At 35.1% G+C, this 20,237-nt stretch overlaps 2 protein-coding genes and 1 pseudogene across 3 annotated transcripts; 2 read left to right on the top strand and 1 right to left on the bottom strand.

The window, feature by feature from the left end:
- Positions 1–514: 514 nt before the first annotated feature.
- LOC18592383 (replication factor C subunit 2-like) lies at positions 515–4,519 on the top strand (annotated as a pseudogene). The gene is made up of 11 exons (XR_016027814.1): positions 515–594; positions 792–914; positions 1,024–1,093; positions 1,182–1,255; positions 1,408–1,561; positions 1,648–1,710; positions 2,915–2,974; positions 3,478–3,603; positions 3,682–3,765; positions 3,862–3,868; positions 4,184–4,519. The product of XR_016027814.1 is annotated as a replication factor C subunit 2-like (transcript).
- A 3,429-nt stretch (positions 4,520–7,948) lies between these two features.
- LOC18592381 (metal transporter Nramp7.2-like) lies at positions 7,949–12,704 on the top strand. Its single transcript, XM_018125489.2, has 13 exons — positions 7,949–8,141; positions 8,268–8,346; positions 8,450–8,490; positions 8,583–8,661; positions 8,766–8,870; positions 9,083–9,192; positions 10,657–10,838; positions 10,933–11,002; positions 11,132–11,305; positions 11,403–11,507; positions 11,591–11,722; positions 11,816–11,911; positions 12,014–12,704. Exons 1-13 carry the CDS (start codon positions 7,980–7,982, stop codon positions 12,350–12,352), a joined length of 1,674 nt encoding a protein of 557 aa, XP_017980978.2. The 5' UTR covers positions 7,949–7,979; the 3' UTR covers positions 12,353–12,704.
- A 216-nt stretch (positions 12,705–12,920) lies between these two features.
- On the bottom strand, positions 12,921–19,896 carry SWI3C (SWITCH/sucrose nonfermenting 3C). Its single transcript, XM_007019079.3, has 9 exons — positions 19,610–19,896; positions 18,961–19,479; positions 17,586–18,121; positions 16,383–16,746; positions 16,218–16,291; positions 15,223–15,335; positions 14,939–15,000; positions 14,659–14,843; positions 12,921–13,881 (listed from the first exon to the last, which is right to left on the bottom strand). The coding sequence occupies exons 1-9, from the start codon at positions 19,626–19,628 to the stop codon at positions 13,414–13,416; spliced, it is 2,340 nt and encodes a 779-aa protein (XP_007019141.3). The 5' UTR covers positions 19,629–19,896; the 3' UTR covers positions 12,921–13,413.
- Positions 19,897–20,237: the final 341 nt, after the last annotated feature.

Genomic DNA, 20,237 nt, shown 5'->3' with positions numbered 1-20,237 from the left:
GTCCAAAATTAAAACCGATCGTAAATATTGACTTTATTTTCAAGGGTGTATTGATGCTATAGATCGATCACGTATTCCCGCTATGTCTCCTACAAATGATTAATTTCGTTTTATTGATCTTAAGAGGTATCCAACACACTGTCATGTTTTAAAAAATGGAAACCTTAACAAACCCAGTGCTAAATAGAAATTTTGCAGAGCTGCCAACCTTGGGTTGAAAAATAGTACAAATCTCTCCTTGTTTCCACAATTTCTTTATTTTTTGTTTAATTCTACTTTGCTTGCCTTATTTTTTAAAATAGATATTTTGATTTGGTAATATTTTTGTTTCCCAGTCGGCCAAAGCAAGTGAAAGATGTGGAGCACTAAGACGAGATGGTTCGAGTTCTCACCAACACCCTCGGGACTGCTAATGTAATATATCTTCTCTTTCAAATTCCTTTCATTCTGATAATCGTTAGTATTTGTTTTTATTATCTTGAAAACCCTAATTCCCTATTAATTTATTGTTTAGCGCCCGCATATGCTCTTCTACGGCCCACTCGGCACCGGCAAAACCATTACGGCACTCGCCATCGCCCTTCAACTCTTTGGGTAATTTTAGAATCAGTTTTTGTAGAAATTGAGAATTAAGCTTCCATCATTATTCATTAAGTGTAATGCTTTGTGAAAACATGTCTTTGTTGTCTTAATTCGCAAGAGTTATGTTCTGTCCTGTTGACTATTTAATAGTTTCATTTTACATTTTACGTGAGTTTGTTTGTGCTTCAACTGCAAATCAATTTCTGCAGACCTGAACTCTACAAGTCTAGGGTGTTGGAGCTAATTGCAAGTGATGAACGTGGAATCAATGTTGTTCGTACAAAGATCAAAGATTTTGCTGCTGTTGCTGTAGGATCTGGTCAGCGTCAGGGGTATGCTCTCATATTTTGTGATAAATAAAATTTCCACTTCAGCTTACAGTTATCCCTACGCCTCTTTTAAGTGTGGCAGTAATCTTTTTATTCCTTTGTGTTTTTCTAGGGGTTATCCTTGTCCACCGTTCAAGATCATTATTCTGGATGAAGCAGATTCATTGACAGAAGATGCACAGGCATACTTGGTTTTCTGTAGCCATCCTGGTATTATTCAGTTCATATAGGCACATGTTAATTTCATTTCACTTAAACTTGACTCTGCAGAATGCCTTGAGACGTACCATGGAAACTTACTCAAAAGTTACAAGATTCTTTTTCATATGTAACTATATAAGCAGGTACATTTCCTTTTATTTTTCCTCAAGTTTCTTTTTTCTGTTTTTAACCATAGGTTTAATTTGGTAACCTTTTAGCAGTTTAATGCTACAATTACTTATATATCATAATAAATTTTAAATAATGAAGGGTAATTATAATCATTATGTTATAGAATTTTCATAGGATCATAGAGCCGCTTGCTTCAAGATGTAGAGCCGCTTGCTTCAAGATGTGCAAAGTTCAGGTTCAAGCCACTTTCGAAAGAAATAATGAGCAGTCGTGTATTGCATATTTGTAATGAAGAAGGTCTTCATTTAGATTCAGAGGTTTGAACCTGGGATCTTAAAGCTTGTCTTATGAGTGATTGTATGTTAAATGGCTTCTTTACAAAATATTTGAGGTTTCACTGTAGGCTCTTTCAACATTAAGTTCCTTTTCACAAGGTGATCTTCGTTGGGCTATTACATACTTGCAGGTAAGCATTAGATTGCATTATATTCCCATTATTAATGAAATTATGATGGTTCTAATTCTCTCTATGCTCTTATAAAATGATTTTGCTTTTGAAAATTTGGTTGCATACTTGTGGCAACTTGACTCAATTTTCTCTTCTGCTCGCTTCCGTAGCCCGGTTTATTGGGCCTTAGTTTATTTTGCTGCTTTGGAAATGATACTTTCCCCAGAAGGGGGCTCACCTTCAATTCCTACCATGCAGCTGTAATCATTTGGGTCAAAATAATGATTGTAACCGCATTTCAGGTTACCATTAGAAATCTAACAGGTTTACTGTGCTCAGTATTACTTGGTATTGCGGTTGTTGTTTTGTACAACACTTTCTCCTAGGCCCGAGGGAATTTGTCTTCTATATGTTTTCCCATGCAATTTGAATTTAACATCTATCGTTGCCAAAATTTCAAGCATATAGAATTGACAATAGCAAGCTTTTAAGGTCAAAAAGAATATGATGAGGCTGAAGTTGGTATCTTCTATTACTTCAATTATTTGTTTCTTAAGTACCTACAAAAGATTTGTCTCTGAATTGGTCATATAGGATCAGCAACTTTATTTAGGTCGCTTCAATGCTCAAAGTGCTTGTGCGTTGTTAGGTTTAACAGAATTTTTTGAGTATTACTCTTTGGTCGTGGTCCAAAGCAGAAGGCAGCCTCGAATACTTTTTTTTTTTTGGTTGGAAAATGATACAATGAATAACTTTGTCTGGGAACTCTAGATTCTTCATTGTTTATGGGCAAAAATGCAGTTTGCATTATCTATGCTGTGCTGTTTATATCCGTGACTAATATGCTGTAGTCCTTTAGTGTGTGTGAGATTAATAAGTCACCCTTGTTAACATTGGTTCATAAAGAAGTTCTGTGAAGTTCAATGTCTGCATGAGAAATGATGATAAAATTTGCTATTCGTTAGGGCTTCAAGTTGACAAATTTTGCTGTTTTATTGAAGCCTGTTTCACTGCCTAATGCTTTAGTATTCGACGAATAATGTGGTTGTAGGTCTTCATTGTTAGGAAGATAGCATCAGTAAAGCTATCTTCCTCATTTTCACTATAAACTCTGAGTTGTTTTTTATGACATGCATGTATATGTTTATTGGTCATGCTGGTCAATTGGGCAGATCTCTCATCCTTTCACAAATGCTGAATATTGTATTATGGAATATTGCAGGGAGCTGCTCGCTTATTTGGATCAACAATTTCGTCAAAGGACCTACTTAGTGTATCTGGGGTAAGTTATATGATACATTATTCTTAAAGTTCCTAGTTTAGTAACTCTACTATACAAATTTGCATTGGTTAATATTAGACTTCTCTAGATTTATTTTTGAACAGATCATCTTTTACCCTAGATAGCTAGTTTATGAAAAACTGCTCTGTAGAACAAAGGAGTCTTGATGCTTGACGTGGATGCATAAGCTGCTGCAAAAATAAGCAAAGGGAAATTTGCTCTCCAGTAGGGCCTTTTTTTTATTTATTTAGACTGACCAGAAGATGTTCAGATTGAATTAAAATTGAACTTCTGTACTTTGTGTTTCTCTGTGTTGGCTACCTATATCATGAAACACCTAAGCAAGTTGTCATCTAATGTGGCTTTTTCTTTCATGCATCTTTTTACGAGTGAAGAGCAAACTGCATAAAAGTATAACAATTAGGTGCTTTTTTTTTTCTTTCTGTTTTTTCTCTATTTAACTGACCTCGGCATGCCTTGACTCTTAAATTTCAATGTATCAGGTTATCCCTCAAGAAGTTGTTGAGGCACTTTATGCTGCATGCAAAAGTGGCAACTTTGATTTGGCAAACAAGGAAGTCAATAATGTTATTGCAGAAGGGTTTCCGGTTTCTCAGATGCTTTCTCAGGTCCAATTTCTTTATTTTCATCCATGATTAGTCATCATTGTCTAGTTGTATCTGATACTAATATAATGCTTCTGCCAGTTATTTGATGTGGTTGTTGAGGCAGATGATATACCAGATGAACAAAAAGCTAGAATTTGCAAGAGTTTGGCTGAGGCAGATAAGGTGACTTTCACCATATCAACTTAGCTTCTTTCTTCTTTTTATTCTTTTGCACGCTCAGGGGTGGTGTTGGTTAACATAGCCCGGCAACTAAAGCAGAGAAATAGTACGGCATGACTGAAATCTTTTTAAAATTTGTCTTGGACCTGTATAACCTTGCTCTCTTTGTGCAACTCATGTGCTCTACCTTTCATATATTAAACTGATTGAAATTGACAAACAGTTAATTAATTGAGGGTAATAAAGTTGGGCAATCAATTTATTTTCTTTGTTTCCCCAATTTTATTCCCTGGGAACTTCCATAGTCCACAATTTCTTTACATAGTCCAAGTATTTGTCACCTTTTTATTTTTGTTCCACTTGTATGGAACTGTTTATTGGTGTGACTTTTATGTTTTCTCATTGGCTTTGCAATGTCTAGTGGATGGTGCAGATGAGTACTTGCAGCTGCTGGATGTGGTCAGCAACACAATGCGAGCTTTGTGTAGCTTGCCACAAGAATCCTGTTTTGAAAGTTAGGGGACAGCCTAGATTGGGATGCAGGGGCTTTTGAAGACAAGTAAAGATTCAACTTTTTGAATTGTAACATATTGCAACAAAACGGCTTTTCAAACTTTTGTGTTATGCCTGCTATTCATCGAAGATGGGCCCATCTTTTGAGTCTCATGTTACTTAGTCTTACATGGATCTTGTATGTCAAGTTTGATCTCTTTAATTGATCTCTAATCTAATGCTAAAGATGAGTCGGCTGCTTCAATGTGTATGAAAAGATGATGAATGGGGACCAAATTACTTTTGTTGCTATCATAATGGTAAAACTAAGAGTAATAAGATTGTTTTCCATTTGAACCATTGAAGTAACTTTTCGTTTACGTTATGAAGGCAAAAACGGGAGGAACAGGCCTGTGAGAGATACCAGGACAAATATATTTGAATGGAGCACAACATCAGTAGTGCAGCTCTTATGATAATGTCGGGGTGGAGCCCAGAATTTCAAATCTCCATAGCACATTCGCACTTAGCTGGCCTGGCTGTGGCAGTCATTAGGTCTCTGATTCTAACACTAGCCCTTGCAACAAACTGTTTTTAGAATTTTTACTGTTGTCATAGTCTGACAATTCAAAAGCCCAGAGCTCCATGTGAACCCAAATCAAAGGAAAACCCCTACTCTGCATCGAATTGGATGCTGAAAAAGTCTAGCTCAAGTACTGACAGATGTTTGAATCTCCTGCCTCGTTCAACTTCCTTTTGTTTTTACGATAGAAACTGCCCTGGGCTCTAACGAACCTTAGTCAAACTCAAATACGTGCATGGAACCAAACAACATGTACATTGAACCCACCAGCCCCACCTTCGTGCCTTTAATTTCGTCGAGACTAAAGTAATGTTTGGTACTTTACAATACACTGTGATTGTAGGAAAAATAACATTATAATGTTTAGTATACAAATAAAATAATAATTAAAATATAAAAAATATAACATTGCAGTGTTTGATTTATAAGTATTTTGGTGATAATATAATGTTAATTTTCAAAATTACCCTTATTTATTAAAAAGTAAGTTTAATATACTTATATTTTTTATTGTTAATTTTTATGTAACGTCATCTCTAAATATATTTTTAATGTCATATATTTTATTTTTATTTTTTATTATAATCTTATATATTTTATTTTTTTAATATAATTTTTTATATTATATATTTTATTTTATTTTTTTACCTATATTATATAAATTTTAATTTCTTTATATTTTATTTTATTTTATTTTATTTTTTATTTTTATATTATATATTTTATTTTAATATTTTTTATTTTAATTATAACGTTACAAAATATTTTTAACAAGATAATAAAGTTGAAAGGTAAAAGTGTCTTTAAGAACATTACAGAATGTAATTTAATGTAACTGCATTAGTTTTATACTATAATCACATTATATCTCTTAACTGTAATGTGATTGCATTACAATTTTACATTACAGTAATCTATTACAAAATAAATACTGTAATATAATTTAATTAAGTACATTACAATAAATATGCCTCCACTAACTTCGTACTAAACGCTACCTAAGCTTTTCCTACATCTCTAGCTGCCACCCCAACTTTATATACAAACCTAGACAGACTCACTTTAGATAATGAAACTTTGTTTTTTAAATTGTATAATATTATAAGTAATTTTAAATTGTATAATATTATTCTGTTCACCATTTCTAAATTCTGTTCACACTTTGAAAAAACAATTGAAGCTGGATCGGTTGAGATCATGGTTTGGATAGAAAAAGAAGATGGCATGGCCCATTTGACTGGTAGAAATGGATTAATGTGCTAGTGTTCTTATTTGGTCACAACAGATTAATTAGCTACTAATTTTCTCAAACAAAGGTGTATGCAAATCCTAGTGTTATAGGTCAAACATTTTGTTTTAGAGGTCAATGAGGCTAAACAATTTCTCATTTTACTCTTTGATTTTCTTCTTTCTATCTTTTAGTCTTTCCTTCAGTAAAACATTAATTTGAACAATTATGTGCAATGCCACCTACATTGCAATAAATTTTAATTCAGACAATACTTGTGGATGTACTAAAGATTAATCTTAAGGTTAACTAAAGTGGTGCCCCGCTTCGCGTGGGTGTTTATTTTGTTATTAAAAGTAATTTTAAATTGTATAATATTATACATAAAAATAATAATAAAAGAAAAGTGATTTTAAATTTAAAAATATTATAAGCAATAGTAATAATGATAAATTAAAGATAATTCTTTTTAAAAATTAAATATTTTAAAAATATTTTTTTATGTCTTGCTAAGCAACATTTTTTATTTAAATAAATTTTTTTAAAAACATTTGATTTTTTATATCTTAATATATGCTAATGTTGACATAATCATTTTTTTAACTACATGATTCTAATAGTGAAATAAAATTCATGTTTTGAAAATATAATATTTATAAAGTAATTATTGATAAGCTACATAATTTATATAATAAAATTATTAAAATAAAATGAATATTTTTAAGAGTCAAAATAAAATGAATATTAATTACACTTATTAAAATGTTTTTAGTTTTAATTATGAAATTTTCTATTTATCTTCAATTTTAATCACTACTTTCTTATCTTATGCTTTTATAATTATTTAGAAGTAATTCACCTTGTGAAAATAATTTTGGGATCCTTCAATAATTTTGATAAGTCATTATTAACTTTATTCATTTCATTTTTCATTTTTTATTATTTATCAAAAAAAAATTTGTTTCACTTTTTATTCTTATCTTATTTTCATAAATTTAATTCATATATAAAAAAAATTACAAATAAAAAATAAATTAACTAAACCTGAACTGGGTTGAACTTGGATGAATCCAACCCACTTCTTTTTTTTCGGTATCCTTCACAAAACCACGTGATTTTAATTTTAACCTAACCCTAGTTGCCAACCCTTTCTCATTTCTTCATTTTTGCTCTCTTTTTCTTCTTCCACTGGCAGCAGCCAACCCCTTTCTCTAAACCCTCTCTCCATTACTCAGTCCCCGCCGCTGTCGCCCTTGTTGGCCTAAGCCTTTCCGGCAGCAGCTCCCTCTTTCTTTCCCTTTCCTCGTTTCTTCTATTCCCCTCCTTTTTGCCGCCAGTTTCCTGTCTCAAGCCTAACCACCGTTCTCCTCCTGCAATTTGAGTTTTCTTTAGAAGTCCTACCACAAATTTAAAACCCCATTTAAAACTCATTTCCTCAAAGCTGAGCGTGGGCACCCTTTTAAGAGCATTATTCATTCTTTTTGTTTGACTCAGTGGCAATTTGTTTTTTCTAATGACACTGTAAGCTATCACGTGGTAAAATAAGAAAACTAAAATGTGGCAAACTGGGGAAGTGCTTATGTTATAGATTACTTTATACATTAACGTTAAAGAGTTGTTCACATCAGATTACGGTTGGAAAAATTTAAAAATTAATATAATTAAATGAAGGTGTGACAATAGTTTATCTCACTCATAAAGTTTAAAAAATTAATTGAGGATAAAAAAAATACAAGTATCAAATAATGATACTGGTCAGGGCCGTATGGAAGAGAAGAAAGGAATTTAGAAACCTGGACTGTTATGCTGTCCATTTCGAACAAATGTGCTATGTTGCACTATAAATACAGTTGCAGTTTCTTAAATATGTGTGTCAATATAGTTGTTGTTCAAACGTTGAGAAGAAAGGGAGAGATGGGAAGTTTGCAGCAGCAAGCGACTGATCTTGCACTTCCAAAATCATGGGGTGGAGGGAGCAACCGTATAGCTGCTGTCAATGTGGAGGGAAGCACCCCGGAATCCTTCCCTAGTAACGACAACAAAAGCAGTGATCATGATCATGACCCAGATCATGAGGTCTGGTTTCTTTTTTAAAATTTGATGCTTTCATTGATTCATAGTTAGCCTGAGTACGTATATATATTTGCACTTCTTGTTTTCTACTCATTTGGTTTAATTCTGATCGATCTCTTTGATGCTCAGAAACCTGGATGGAGAAAGTTTTGGTCATTTGTAGGCCCTGGTCTCCTTGTCTCATTAGCTTATATTGATCCTGGCAGCCGTAAGTCCTCTCTCTCCTTCTCCCTCCTTCCATCCCTCAATCTTTTTTCTGTGCCTCCGACTTGATTATGATCATCATCTCTATGGTGTCACGCATGTCACAGTGGAAACTGATTTGCAAGCAGCAGCCAACCATGGATATGAGGTAAACTAAAGAGATTAGGTATTCAATTTTTAACAAGTGAATAATGATATATAATGAGATGATTGACTGCAAGAATATCTTGCAAATTTCAGCTACTGTGGGTGGTGTTCATTGGGTTAGTGTTTGCTCTCATAATCCAGTCTCTTGCTGCTAATCTTGGAGTCAGCACTGGTAATTAATTAGATATCTCTGATCATTCTAATAATTAATGAACTTCATTTCTGATATAATTAACCTAGACACTGACCTTGTTCTGAGTTACTCGTTTCTTTCAGGCAAGCACTTATCAGAATTGTGCAAGGCTGAGTACCCAATATTGATCAAATATTGCCTGTGGTTGCTTGCAGAGTTTGCCGTCATATCTGCTGACGTTCCTGAAGGTGTCTAATTATTTCAGTTACCAAATTGTCCACTGCTTTACCAAAAGAAGTGTGCATGTGATATGAACTTTAAATCAAATAAACTTGCACACAGTCAGAAACGTAAAGGCAAAATCATAGTCCCAACAATATAAAATTAAGAAACAGGCGACTTTGATGGTTTATGCTTACACCTGTTGAACACTTGTTTTGATGCATTTAATTTGTGGCAGTGATTGGGACAGCCTTTGCATTAAATATACTGTTTCACGTCCCAGTTTGGGCTGGGGTTCTCTGCACTGGTTTAAGCACTCTCCTCCTCCTGAGCCTGCAAAGATACGGGGTAATCAAACTCTACTTTGTACATCTGAATTTTTTTTTTGGGTCAAATTTTTCAAAAATAATCTCATTTATATATATAATGTTCCCCAATCTTCTTCATAAAATGTACTTTTTTTCCTTGATAATTCTCAATACAGTTTTCTGATTTTTATATTAATATTTGAAATTGTTTTAAAAATATTTTTATTATATTTAATGTCAAAAAAATAAAATTAAGAGTCATGAAAATTAATATAAAATAAAGAATAAATGTTTTAAATAGATGTCTAAAAAACAGTAAAGGGAACATATAATTTGATAAATATTTGGAAATATATATAATTTGATGAACATTCCATTTGGAATAGGAAAAGTTAATTTCAATGGCAAAATTGCTTGTTTTCCTACCATAGTATAATAGTTAAACCCAGATTACTTGTGTTTTCCCTTACAAAGATAAGCTAAATTACATATGCTATATAAGTAATTTTTCTGAAAATCTACAGTGTTGATTCTACTAATTACCAAAAAAAGTGACTTAAATTAAGTAGAAATTAAAGTAATTAATGAAATAATTGTATATTTCAATATGTTGGTTACGATCAATTTGTTTATTATATAACGTTTCTTCAAGTCGTTAAATTTAGAATCATGGTGACAGAATCAAAGTGTAGATTAGTATGGATTAGCATATGTTTAGTTTAGCTTATCTTGTTATAATTATGATTATTTTTTATTTTATGATTGATAGCTCATGGTTGACCCAGTCTCGCTTTGTCATACTACACGTCTAAAGCTTATCTCAGAAAATTCTTTTCAGGTTTCATTGGTTGTTCTAATCCATATGAAGTAAAAAAATAATTACAAGTTATAATTTCTTTTTTAATTTTGGATTTTTTTATTAAAAATTTCTTAATTTTACCCGTTCACATTCACGAATGATTTGCATCCATTGATAGTTGTATGATTTTTTTTAATTAAAGAAATATTGTCATCAATTTTTTTTTAATTAAAGAAATATTGTCATCAATTTTTTTTTAAAATGTGTAATTTTATTGAGTTAGCCTTCGACCTGCTACTTCCAAGTCTTTAGTCTTGATTGGCTAAAGATTCTTGATGACGTAATAAAAAATGTTGCCATGATTAATTATGAATATACATATATATAAGAGTGAATTACGTTTTTCTTCTTTATTCAACAAAATGGACTAGCATAAGTTGACATCATGTACAAATTAAACATGGGCTAATTAATTGCTAAGTACTTTCAATCATATATTAAACCATCACAAATTGCTGTTTCGTTTTTTTTTTTTTTTTTCTAAATACAAAACAGTATGCATAAAACACATACAACGAAGTCTCTCATAGGCAAAAACAATAAGTAAAATCTAAGAAAGTTTATTAATGAAAGACATGTAAACACGTAGTAATTTACTTGGTCTAAATTTTGATTAATTATCATCTCTGAGCTTTGGTTAATCAGGTAAGGAAGCTGGAAATGCTGATGGCAGTGATGATTTCTGTAATGGCCGCATGTTTCTTTGGGGAAATGAGTTATGTAAAACCTCCGGCGACTGGTGTTCTTAAGGGCATGCTTGTGCCCAAGCTTTCCGGCCAAGGAGCCACCGGCGACGCTATTGCCCTCTTGGGCGCCCTTGTTATGCCGTGAGATTTGGACCAATCACCTCTTCTATAAATCGTGCATAAAATAAAGAAAATGCTATAAATAATTACACCACGTGTCATTTTCTCTGAACAGGCACAATCTCTTTCTCCACTCTGCTCTCGTGCTCTCCAGAAAAGTACCCAACTCTGTTCGTGGCATCAATGTAAGCCAAAATGATCTCATTTAAACAAAATAAAAAAAATAACAAAAAACAATTAGTATGAAGTTGTAATGCTCTAGTTCTGGTTTATTACTGTGCTAAGCTTCTGTTTGTTGTCCTTAATTTGGTCAGGCTGCCTGTAGATATTTCCTGATAGAGACCGGCTTCGCCTTGTTTGTGGCGCTTTTGATCAACGTAGCGGTTGTCTCAGTGGCGGGCACCGTCTGCTTAGCCAATAATCTCTCCAGTGATGACAGTGATCGTTGCAGCAATCTTACCCTCAACTCTGCTTCTTTCATGCTCCAGGTCCAACCTACTACTAGTACTAAAATTCATTATGAAAGAGTACAATTAAGAGACTAATCCTTAACAACAACAAAAATCTATGACTTCGCCTCTGCAGCATGTGCTGGGAAAGTCTAGCTCAACCCTTTACGCCATTGCACTTCTTGCCTCGGGGCAAAGCTCTAGCATTGCGGACACTTATGCAGGACAATTTATCATGCAGGTCTTGCAGATTAACCTTAACTATTGGAGAGCTTAGTTATTAATTTAATGACACTTAATCTATATCATTTATGTTTCTTTCAGGGCTTCTTGGATCTTAAAATGAAGAAATGGGTGAGGAACTTAGTGACTAGGAGCATTGCCATTGCACCCAGTCTTATTGTGTCCATCATTGGTGGATCTCAAGGGGCCGCTAGACTAATCATCATTTCATCGGTCAGAAAGTAACTAAGATTGATTTTCCAATATTCAAGCCATAATCCATGTTTTAAGCTAAACTAATTGTAATTGTCATAATAAATTTTGCAGATGATTCTGTCATATGTGCTGCCATTTACTTTCATCCCACTTCTGAAATTCAGTAACAGCTCAGCCAAGATGGGACCGCACAAGAATTCTATATATGTGAGTAACAGTATAGCACTATCTGTCCTCTTTATAATTTATTATTCTGTTCTGGTTTATTGTTATTATTATTATTCCGTAGCTGACCATACTTGTTTGCAGATCATTGTGATTTCATGGATACTAGGCCTTGGAATGTTCGGTATCAACGTCTATTACTTGATCACAACCTTTGTCGGTTGGTTGATTCACGATGATTTACCAAAAGTCGGAAATGTTTTCATCGGAATCATCGTGTTTCCTCTAATGGCCATCTACATCCTGTCAATGATCTATCTAACCTTCCGAAAGGACACTGTTGTAACATATATCGAGCCCGAAATGAACGACCCAGCTGCCCAAGCTCGGATGGAAAGTGGGCTCAGCAACCCTGACGGGTCCTTCCGGGCGGACGATGTCCCTTACGGACAAGATTTAGCTGACATCCCACTGCCAGAGTAGGTGGTTTTTAAGCTCTAAAATCAAGTCCAATTACCAACTAAGCTGTTAAACTATGATAAAGGAGCTTGTCTGCTTAGGGTGTTGTACGATGAAGATGTTTTGAAGCCTGTCGGAAGTTAAATTATGACTAGATTCCTTCTGTTTCGCAGGTTTTGATAGTATTTACGTTTGTAACCTGTGTGCCCCAAAAAAAAAAAAAAAAGACTGAGTTGTTGGGTTTTGTTGTGAAAGCTAACTCTAATAGTTGCACAGGAAGAAATAATGAAAAGCGATAATCTAATTAGTATGGTCATATTTCCCCTTTCTTTTTCTTTCTTGTTTATAGCGCATTAAGTTAATGAATAAAGATGATCTCCTGTTATTTCATTTTTGTGATCTTATTGCTAACCTCGTACCTGACCTCAATCTTTCTGACTTCTACTCTGTGATGCATCATCATATGCTACTAGTTTACTAGCAACTATAAATTAATATGCATAAAATATTAAGTCCACTGAGTTGGTAGAATCAAACTGAATTACTCATAGTTATAAATAAACAAATACCACTCAAATAAATAACACCATGATTCACGTTAAGACCAACTCAGTTACTTTATAAAATAAAGTAAATGAGAAACATAAAACAATTAAAACCATGATTCATGACGCAGGCGCTTTCCGTGCCTCAGGAGCCTACCTGTACAGCTGTACTTGATCAGTTGACCTATCAGAGAAGAAAATAAAATTAAAAAAGTGACAAAAAAAAAACATATGTGAAGAGTATACAGAGCACGATAAAACACAAATTAGATGCCATTTTGTTTCTGTTGGGATATTCTAAAATTTTTAAATAATTTATTATACAAAATTAATTTTTGGTAATTAATCTCAAGAATTCATAATTAAAACCGAATGCTTGTATGATGTTACAAGCCCTAAAAATTGCTTCAGGCTTCAGGTAGCTTCTATACATGGAAGCGCTAAAGATGCTTCCGCTGTTTTGTCCGGGCTACCTCTTCTCTTCAAAGTGCAGTGAGTGAGCATCAACTAAAATCCAACTTTACACCCGAGTCTTCCATTTCAACCCAGACCAGAGCTGGTCCCAGATACCGACCTCATCAGGGGATGATTAAGACTGGGTTGTGCATTACCAGGTGAGCTGAACATGACATTGGGAGGAGCTGAAGTGGATGCCTGCATGGCCGTAAGGGGCAACCTTGGGCCCGTTGGAAACATTGGTTGACGTGGCATGAATGGCATATGGGGATGTACTGCTTGGTTGCTGCCATATCCAGAAGTGCTTGGCTGTGAAGGCGAGGCTGACATTACGTGTTGCCTGTTGTTGCCAATGCTATTGTTAACCATGGGGGAAGCAACACCAGGCAGAGTCGTTTGTGACGTGACTCCAGCAGGTCCAAATCGAGCTGATACAATGCGGGCCCTCTCAGAAGCAAACCTTTGCCTTGCTTTCTCCACTTGTTCACATTCTTTCATGAGTAACGTTTCCACTTCTGCAAACTGCTTCAGCTTCAGCTCCAATCTCTTCAACTGAGAAACAGATTTAAAACCAGTTTATCTACAATATAATTGGAAGGTAAAACAAAATAGAATGTTTAGGAGATCTCCAAAAGTATGAATTTTCAATGGAAGCTCCAACTATCTAATCTTACACAATCACATGAAGTCTATATGGACTAAACCTTAAAACAATGATAAAAGGTGACTTATAAGGGATGGCACTGTCATCTAAATATAGGGCTTTGATACTCTTTGGTATCCTCTGGTTTCTGAAAGCATGTATGAACAGAAAACACACTTTCCATAAATTTATCAATCTCCCAGAAAGGGATTCCTACTTTATCCATTGGTGTAACAGAATTGTGAATGAAGGGTTAAAGAAACATATAAACTTCAACTTAGAAGCTGCGTCAACAGAAGACATACACAACCTAGCTTTGAAGCAGATCCCAACAGGTGTAGAACTTCTATGAATCTTCAAATTTAAGACATATTTAAGTAAAGTTTATGGTTTCAAAAAAATAAAATGCATGCACCTATGGCTTTTCTTTTGTTCATTTTTCGGCTAAATAACAACAGCATGTGGTTAATGCAACATGATAATGCCTCTTTGGTCCAGTTTCGAGTCTTTAAACAATGGTCAACTCTCTTTTCAGCCAACAATGCCCAGCATATTACCACCTATTTGGTCCCGGTTTCAAGTCTTTAAAGGAGGGTCAACTCTCTTATCAGCCAACAACTGCCCGCATATTACCAGGAATATATTGCTGAAAAAGCAGATGAATGCGAAAAAGACAAGAAAACTACCTGATGATTTATGATATTAGCTGATAGCCTTTGAATTTCTCGTTCCTCATGATCGGCAAACAGTTTTGCCTTCATGGCTGCAGCAGCAAGGCCCGCTTTGGCAGCAGCTTTAACTTTTTCTGCAGATAGTGGGTGAACCTCTGCCTCATTTTGACCAAATGAACCGTGTACTGCCGAGTTCTCCTCTATAGTTTTTACACAAAAATAATTCAGAATACACAAAATTAATATGGGAGAGAAAAGGAATGAAAATATAGTGAAAGTCGAACTTATAACCTACCTTTTTGATGAATAGAACCATGAAAACCACCTTCTCTGCTATGTACACCCTCAGTGTTCATCCTTCAGAGTTGAAAATGGATCTTAATTAGTAAATTCACATGCAAAATTTTGATGAAAAAGCTCTAGGGAGTCCAATACCATCAAAGCAATGAAATGCTCAATATTCAGTTCATATAATCTTCATAAGTTAGATGGAAGCCATGATATGCCCATAAAAGTGATACTAAAGAACTTCATCATAATATCATTGAAGGTTTGGGAATCACAAGGACATGCACTAACCTATTACCAGGCCCTGAACCTTCCTTCTGTACATCTTCAGACAATGCTGCCAAGGATGCATGGGCACAGGCTGCAGCAACTCTAGGTCCAACAGCAGAGGCCAGAAAAGCAACCTGAATAATTTCCACTAGTTAAACCCATGTATGAAAAAGCTAGAAATACACCTAGATCCATCTTTGTTTAAAATTTCATCGCTGTCTCTTAGGGCAAAAGTTCTCCTGTTGCATAGAACTTATTAACAATGAACTGATATTCTCAAAAAGAAAAGTTGCCTAATTTGGGAAATCTGTTAAGACAGCAAGTCAGCCCCCATCAGCTTCTTACATTTTTTCTCATCTCAGCTACTCACTAAGGAAATTATCTTTACACTATTTGTCTGACTATAAAAAACAAAATGATAATTCCACTATTAGCAGCATTTCCATCTTCCCTATTTATCTTGTGTCAAATGGTAGTTACCTGGTTACCAGCAGAATATATGTAAGTAGCTAGACCCATGCACGAAAAAGCTAGAAATACAATTAGATCCATCTTTGTTTAAAATTTCATTGCTACCTCTTAGGGCAAAAGTTCTCCTCTTGCATAGAACCTATTAATAATGAAATGAAATTCTCAAAAAGAATAATTTGGGAAATCTGTTAAGACAGCAAGTCCACCCTCATGAGCTTCTTACATTTTTTTTCATCCCAGCTACGCAGTAAGGAAATTATCTTTACACTACTTGTCCGACTAAAAAAAACAAAAAGATAATTCCACTATTAGAAGCATTTCCATCTTCCCTATTTCTCTTACGCCAAATGGTGGTTACCAGGATACCAGCAGAATACATGTAAGTATCATAATTCAGTGCAGTTAAATTTGAGGGCATTTTTAGAGAAATAAATAATAACTGATTCTATGTTCACTCCCTGCAGTGATATATTCATATTAATAGATATTAAGTTACTAATAAAAGAGTGAGAGTAATTAGGTGCCTGAATAAACTAGTCACATACCATAGCCATAACTGGATTCCCAGAATTTGAAAAAGGAAGCCTGCTTTCAGAATCTGAATCTTGAAGGCTGGGCCCTACAAAGCAGGCAAAAATTAGTAAAGAAAAAAATAAAAGACAAACATCTTCATTTCCATAGAGGGTCAAGACCCTAAATAAATAAGAAACCTGATACACTCCCATTCATATTTGAGTGCAATCTTCCACGAACATCTCCATTTGAAACGCTCGTTGATTTTGGCATGCTTGGAACTTCCACATTTTCCAGTAGGCCATCCTCCATGGGTAGACGTAGAAAATGAAGTATGCATTGTGCTTTTGACTTAGTGCCAACATGCTCAGCTATTTCATTCCAGTTCTCATTGTAAATTTCCATTGCCTCAAGCAGCAGTAGCGTTTCCTGATCACTCCAACTTTCTCCATCTAGGTCATCATAATCTTTTGCTGAATCCACCCTAACAAAATCTATGCTTGAATGACCAGAAACAAATCTCCCATCATGAAAGCAATCAGAGCACAGTAGTGTATCAACCTGTCAAATTAGCCAATAATAGAAACAAATGAGCATAAACATCAAGATTTAGGCTTTACGAATTCCCTCAGTGCTTCATGTTCACATACAACCTTAACATTTCAGAGTCAAGCAATAGCACTTTAGACATAGCTCCACTACAATGTACATATCAAAGTTTAGCCCTTTTACACTGGAACCAAAACCACTATTCACCTCATGATTCAATTTTCTGAGTACTTTTAGGCAAGTAATCATGATGAGATCTTTCCTAACTAATTTGCATGATTTGAATGTCTTAGAATATGCTCTGTTGCCATCATCAGTTATTACACCCAATATACACCCCAAAGTAACCTAAACTACTCTTTGAAAGAGTTAACAGATGCTAAGAAATAAAATCAAGTCAAGCCAAGAACTCTCTAACTCAGCTTTATAATCAGCATCCTAAAGTGAACATGAATTTGTTATTACAAACAAAAGCAAGATTTAGCGAGAAACTTTCTGTCTACAAGTAGTGATAGAAATCTATTGTTGTTCCTTCCTTGACTGCCAAAAAGCAATAGAAAAATACCTAGTACCCTCACTGCACTTAAGAAATATATACTTTCAGCACCTTTCATTTCGTAGTGCTTAAAGCAATAGTACTTTCATTTTGTAGTGCTTAAAGCAATAGTAGTATATAAGTATGTTTCTGCTGGTGAATATAATCAGATAGGACAACATTTTGGAAAATGTACGCACAAAAGGTCCTAGTGTTATTATCAAGATATCAGTTGGATGGGTAATAGAAAGAAGAACAATTATTAAGACCTAGCATGAAAGAAATAAGGATTAACAGGGCCACAAAAACCACATACCTCCTTCTGTGACTGATAATATGAAGTAGGAATAGGCTGCGAACAAGAAGTGCAATGGTTTTCAGATAAGCGCTCTCGTATTTTGTTGTCCAAGTCAGAGAAATCGTCATCATGACATGATGATGATGAATAAACATCAGCTGCCTTGAGCCTACATTTTGGCTTGTCAAATTTGATCAAACTATCAATAGACTTTAAAGCAGCTGATGGCACATGAACCTCACCGTTTGGATCCTCCCTTAAGTAGGACCCAACATTCCATGGCTCGTGACTTCGTGAAGTAGCACAATAATTGATAATTCCCCAGTGATCAAGAAACCGAACGATTCGAGTCAAATCCTCAATATTGATACCATCTATCAATCCCTGGCAATCAGAAACTGTGATTCTCTTCTCTGGATTATCCATGTATTTGACAACAATGTGGTTTCTACATTCCATATATTTTTCTGGCGTATGTTCTGGTGATTTTCCTGAGAAAAAATGCGGCACAACTTGTCTTTCTAGTCGATGCACAGAGGCTGGTGAAAACCACTCTGCTCACAAGGGAATTCCACAAACACAACCAAATATTAGTATACAAATAAGAAGATAAATAAGTGCACAGAGAGAGCGAGAGAGGGAGAGAGAGAGAGAGCAAATAAGCTCAGAGCTTTAACATCCTTGCCCTAATATTTAAAAACAAAAAGAAATGTGCAGTAATATCTTGTTTGTACTCTTTAAGCAACAGACTTAACATGAAACTCATATCATGTAAACAGAACCGACCCAAGTGTAAATTGCTTAACTTTTCTTTTAGATTCCATTTCTCATCTGATCTAAATCAAGACCTTCCTTAGAGTCCAGTCAAACCAAAATTTATCCTAGGCACTAATCCAGTCACATTAACACCAATATAATGTACAAGCTGATATAGAAACAACATCAAGTACATAGTTCCCTAAAAGACTTCTCCAACAGTTCGTCTTAATACACAAGCTGATAAAGAAACATCCAGTGTCACAAAATATTACAAGGGTAAGAGCACCAAGAGCACTTGAAGAAAGTCAATGAAAATCTTTCAAACTCTTCAATCCTACTAATAGTAACGTTATTTCAAGAGAGCATTTCCATGTAACACTAAGCATTAAGAATAGAAGTTCAAAAATTTAAGAAAACATCATAGAATATCTAAATGCAACTTCGTCAGTTAACACAAATAAGCTCAATCCGGTTGCATCCCTCATTTATCAGAAACTCGTGGAAACTAAACCTTGTTGTCCTTCAAATTTACAGTTATTTCCAGATTAGTCTTTCTCTTTGCCCTATTAAGGCTTGAAACTATAACCGGTAAAAATTAAAGCAAAGAGATATTAGAAAGAGAGCGAAATCGAACCTGAATGCATTGGCAGGACATGAACCCTACTCCCAAACCTCTTAACAACGCCACGCCCCTCCATTATCGGAGGAGAGGTAATCACATACTTCTCCGGATCAACAACGGGAGCTTCCGCCGAAACCGCCTGTAACTGTCCGTACGAAACATTCTCCAAAACCGCCAGCGCCACCTGTTGGTGCCCCTTGCTATCCCCAACCAAACCCGCCCGTTCAGCCGCCACGATCGCCATTACGGAACCATGAGGACGGTTCACCGTGCGCTTCACCACGGCGGGGAACTCCGAGATGCGAACTCCACCGTCGGCGAGGACCTCACTCTCGCTGGGCCCCGCTAAAGATGGATCCGTAACGGCTCCGCCGGCATCGTCCCCGGAGTTCTCGCGGTGGTTGTCGAGGTCGTCGTTGTTGTTGTTGTTGTTGTCTTCTTCGTCGTCTTCCTCCGGAACGACGTCGTTTTCTTCTTGGTGGTGTTTAGCTCTTCGCTCTCGCTTCCGCCGCTTCCATCGACCTCGACCATCTATTGATTAAAAAAAAATTTAATTTAATCCTAATTAGAGAAAAATGAAAAAGGTATTTCGGTAAATTTAATCGAATTATTGGAGAGGGAAAATGATAAGGGAGGGGGAATTTGAAGGAAGAGAGATTACCTGAAGGAGAAGCTGGCATTGTATTGTTTTTTGAAAGGGGAATTTAGAGAGAGAGTGAAATGCGGAGAAATTGTGGGGTCGAATTGTCGGAAAGGAAGAGAATGGAAGTAGCGGGGGGAAGAGGGAGAAAGTAAGGCAGAGAGAGAAGAGAATAGGGCTTTTTTTTTTTCTTTTCTTTTCTTTTTGGCTCTGTTTCTCTCCCTCCGTGCCCTTCCAGCAATTGAGCGTTCTTCGCTTTGGGGCCTTTGGCGCAACAGCGGCTTCTTTAGCTGATTCTATCCCACATCAATCATTTATTTTTATTCTTTTACTCTCACAATATATATCAAATACAGTACGTTAAAAATTTGAGATTACCATAATTGGCTTACGATTAAGAGTCGGGTAAGATATCTTTCTTGAATCAAGTTCTTAAGGTTATTCCTTAAAAATTATTAATTAATAATTAAATTGAAAATCATCAAATTTTTTAGAGTTTTAGATTATCATGAGTTGATAAAAAAATGTGAACAATTAATTAAAAATAATATATATGTATATATGCAAAATTTGGTTCTTGGATTGTAGATACAAGGGCAACAACCATGTATCTTGTACTTTAGATAATTTTATTTCTGCTAAACCTGAT

Source organism: Theobroma cacao, chromosome 8, assembly GCF_053813885.1.
Source record: "Theobroma cacao isolate CCN51 chromosome 8, ASM5381388v1, whole genome shotgun sequence".
Lineage (NCBI taxonomy): Eukaryota > Viridiplantae > Streptophyta > Magnoliopsida > Malvales > Malvaceae > Theobroma > Theobroma cacao.
Note: the sequence above shows the minus strand (reverse complement) of the source record. Positions and strands in the feature narration are given on the sequence as shown.

Bases quoted from the DNA above. Each gene is read 5' to 3' on its own strand.
- LOC18592381 (XM_018125489.2), top strand. From the start codon at position 7,980: ATGGGAAGTTTGCAGCAGCAAGCGACTGATCTTGCACTTCCAAAATCA. The intron at 8,662-8,765 runs GTAATTAATTAG...CGTTTCTTTCAG, and splicing joins TAATCTTGGAGTCAGCACTG to GCAAGCACTTATCAGAATTG. The intron at 11,508-11,590 runs GTCTTGCAGATT...TGTTTCTTTCAG, and splicing joins CAGGACAATTTATCATGCAG to GGCTTCTTGGATCTTAAAAT.
- SWI3C (XM_007019079.3), bottom strand. The intron at 18,122-18,960 runs GTTCGATTTCGC...CCTTGTGAGCAG, and splicing joins TGTCCTGCCAATGCATTCAG to AGTGGTTTTCACCAGCCTCT. The intron at 15,336-16,217 runs GTATGTGACTAG...GAAATTATTCAG, and splicing joins GGAATCCAGTTATGGCTATG to GTTGCTTTTCTGGCCTCTGC.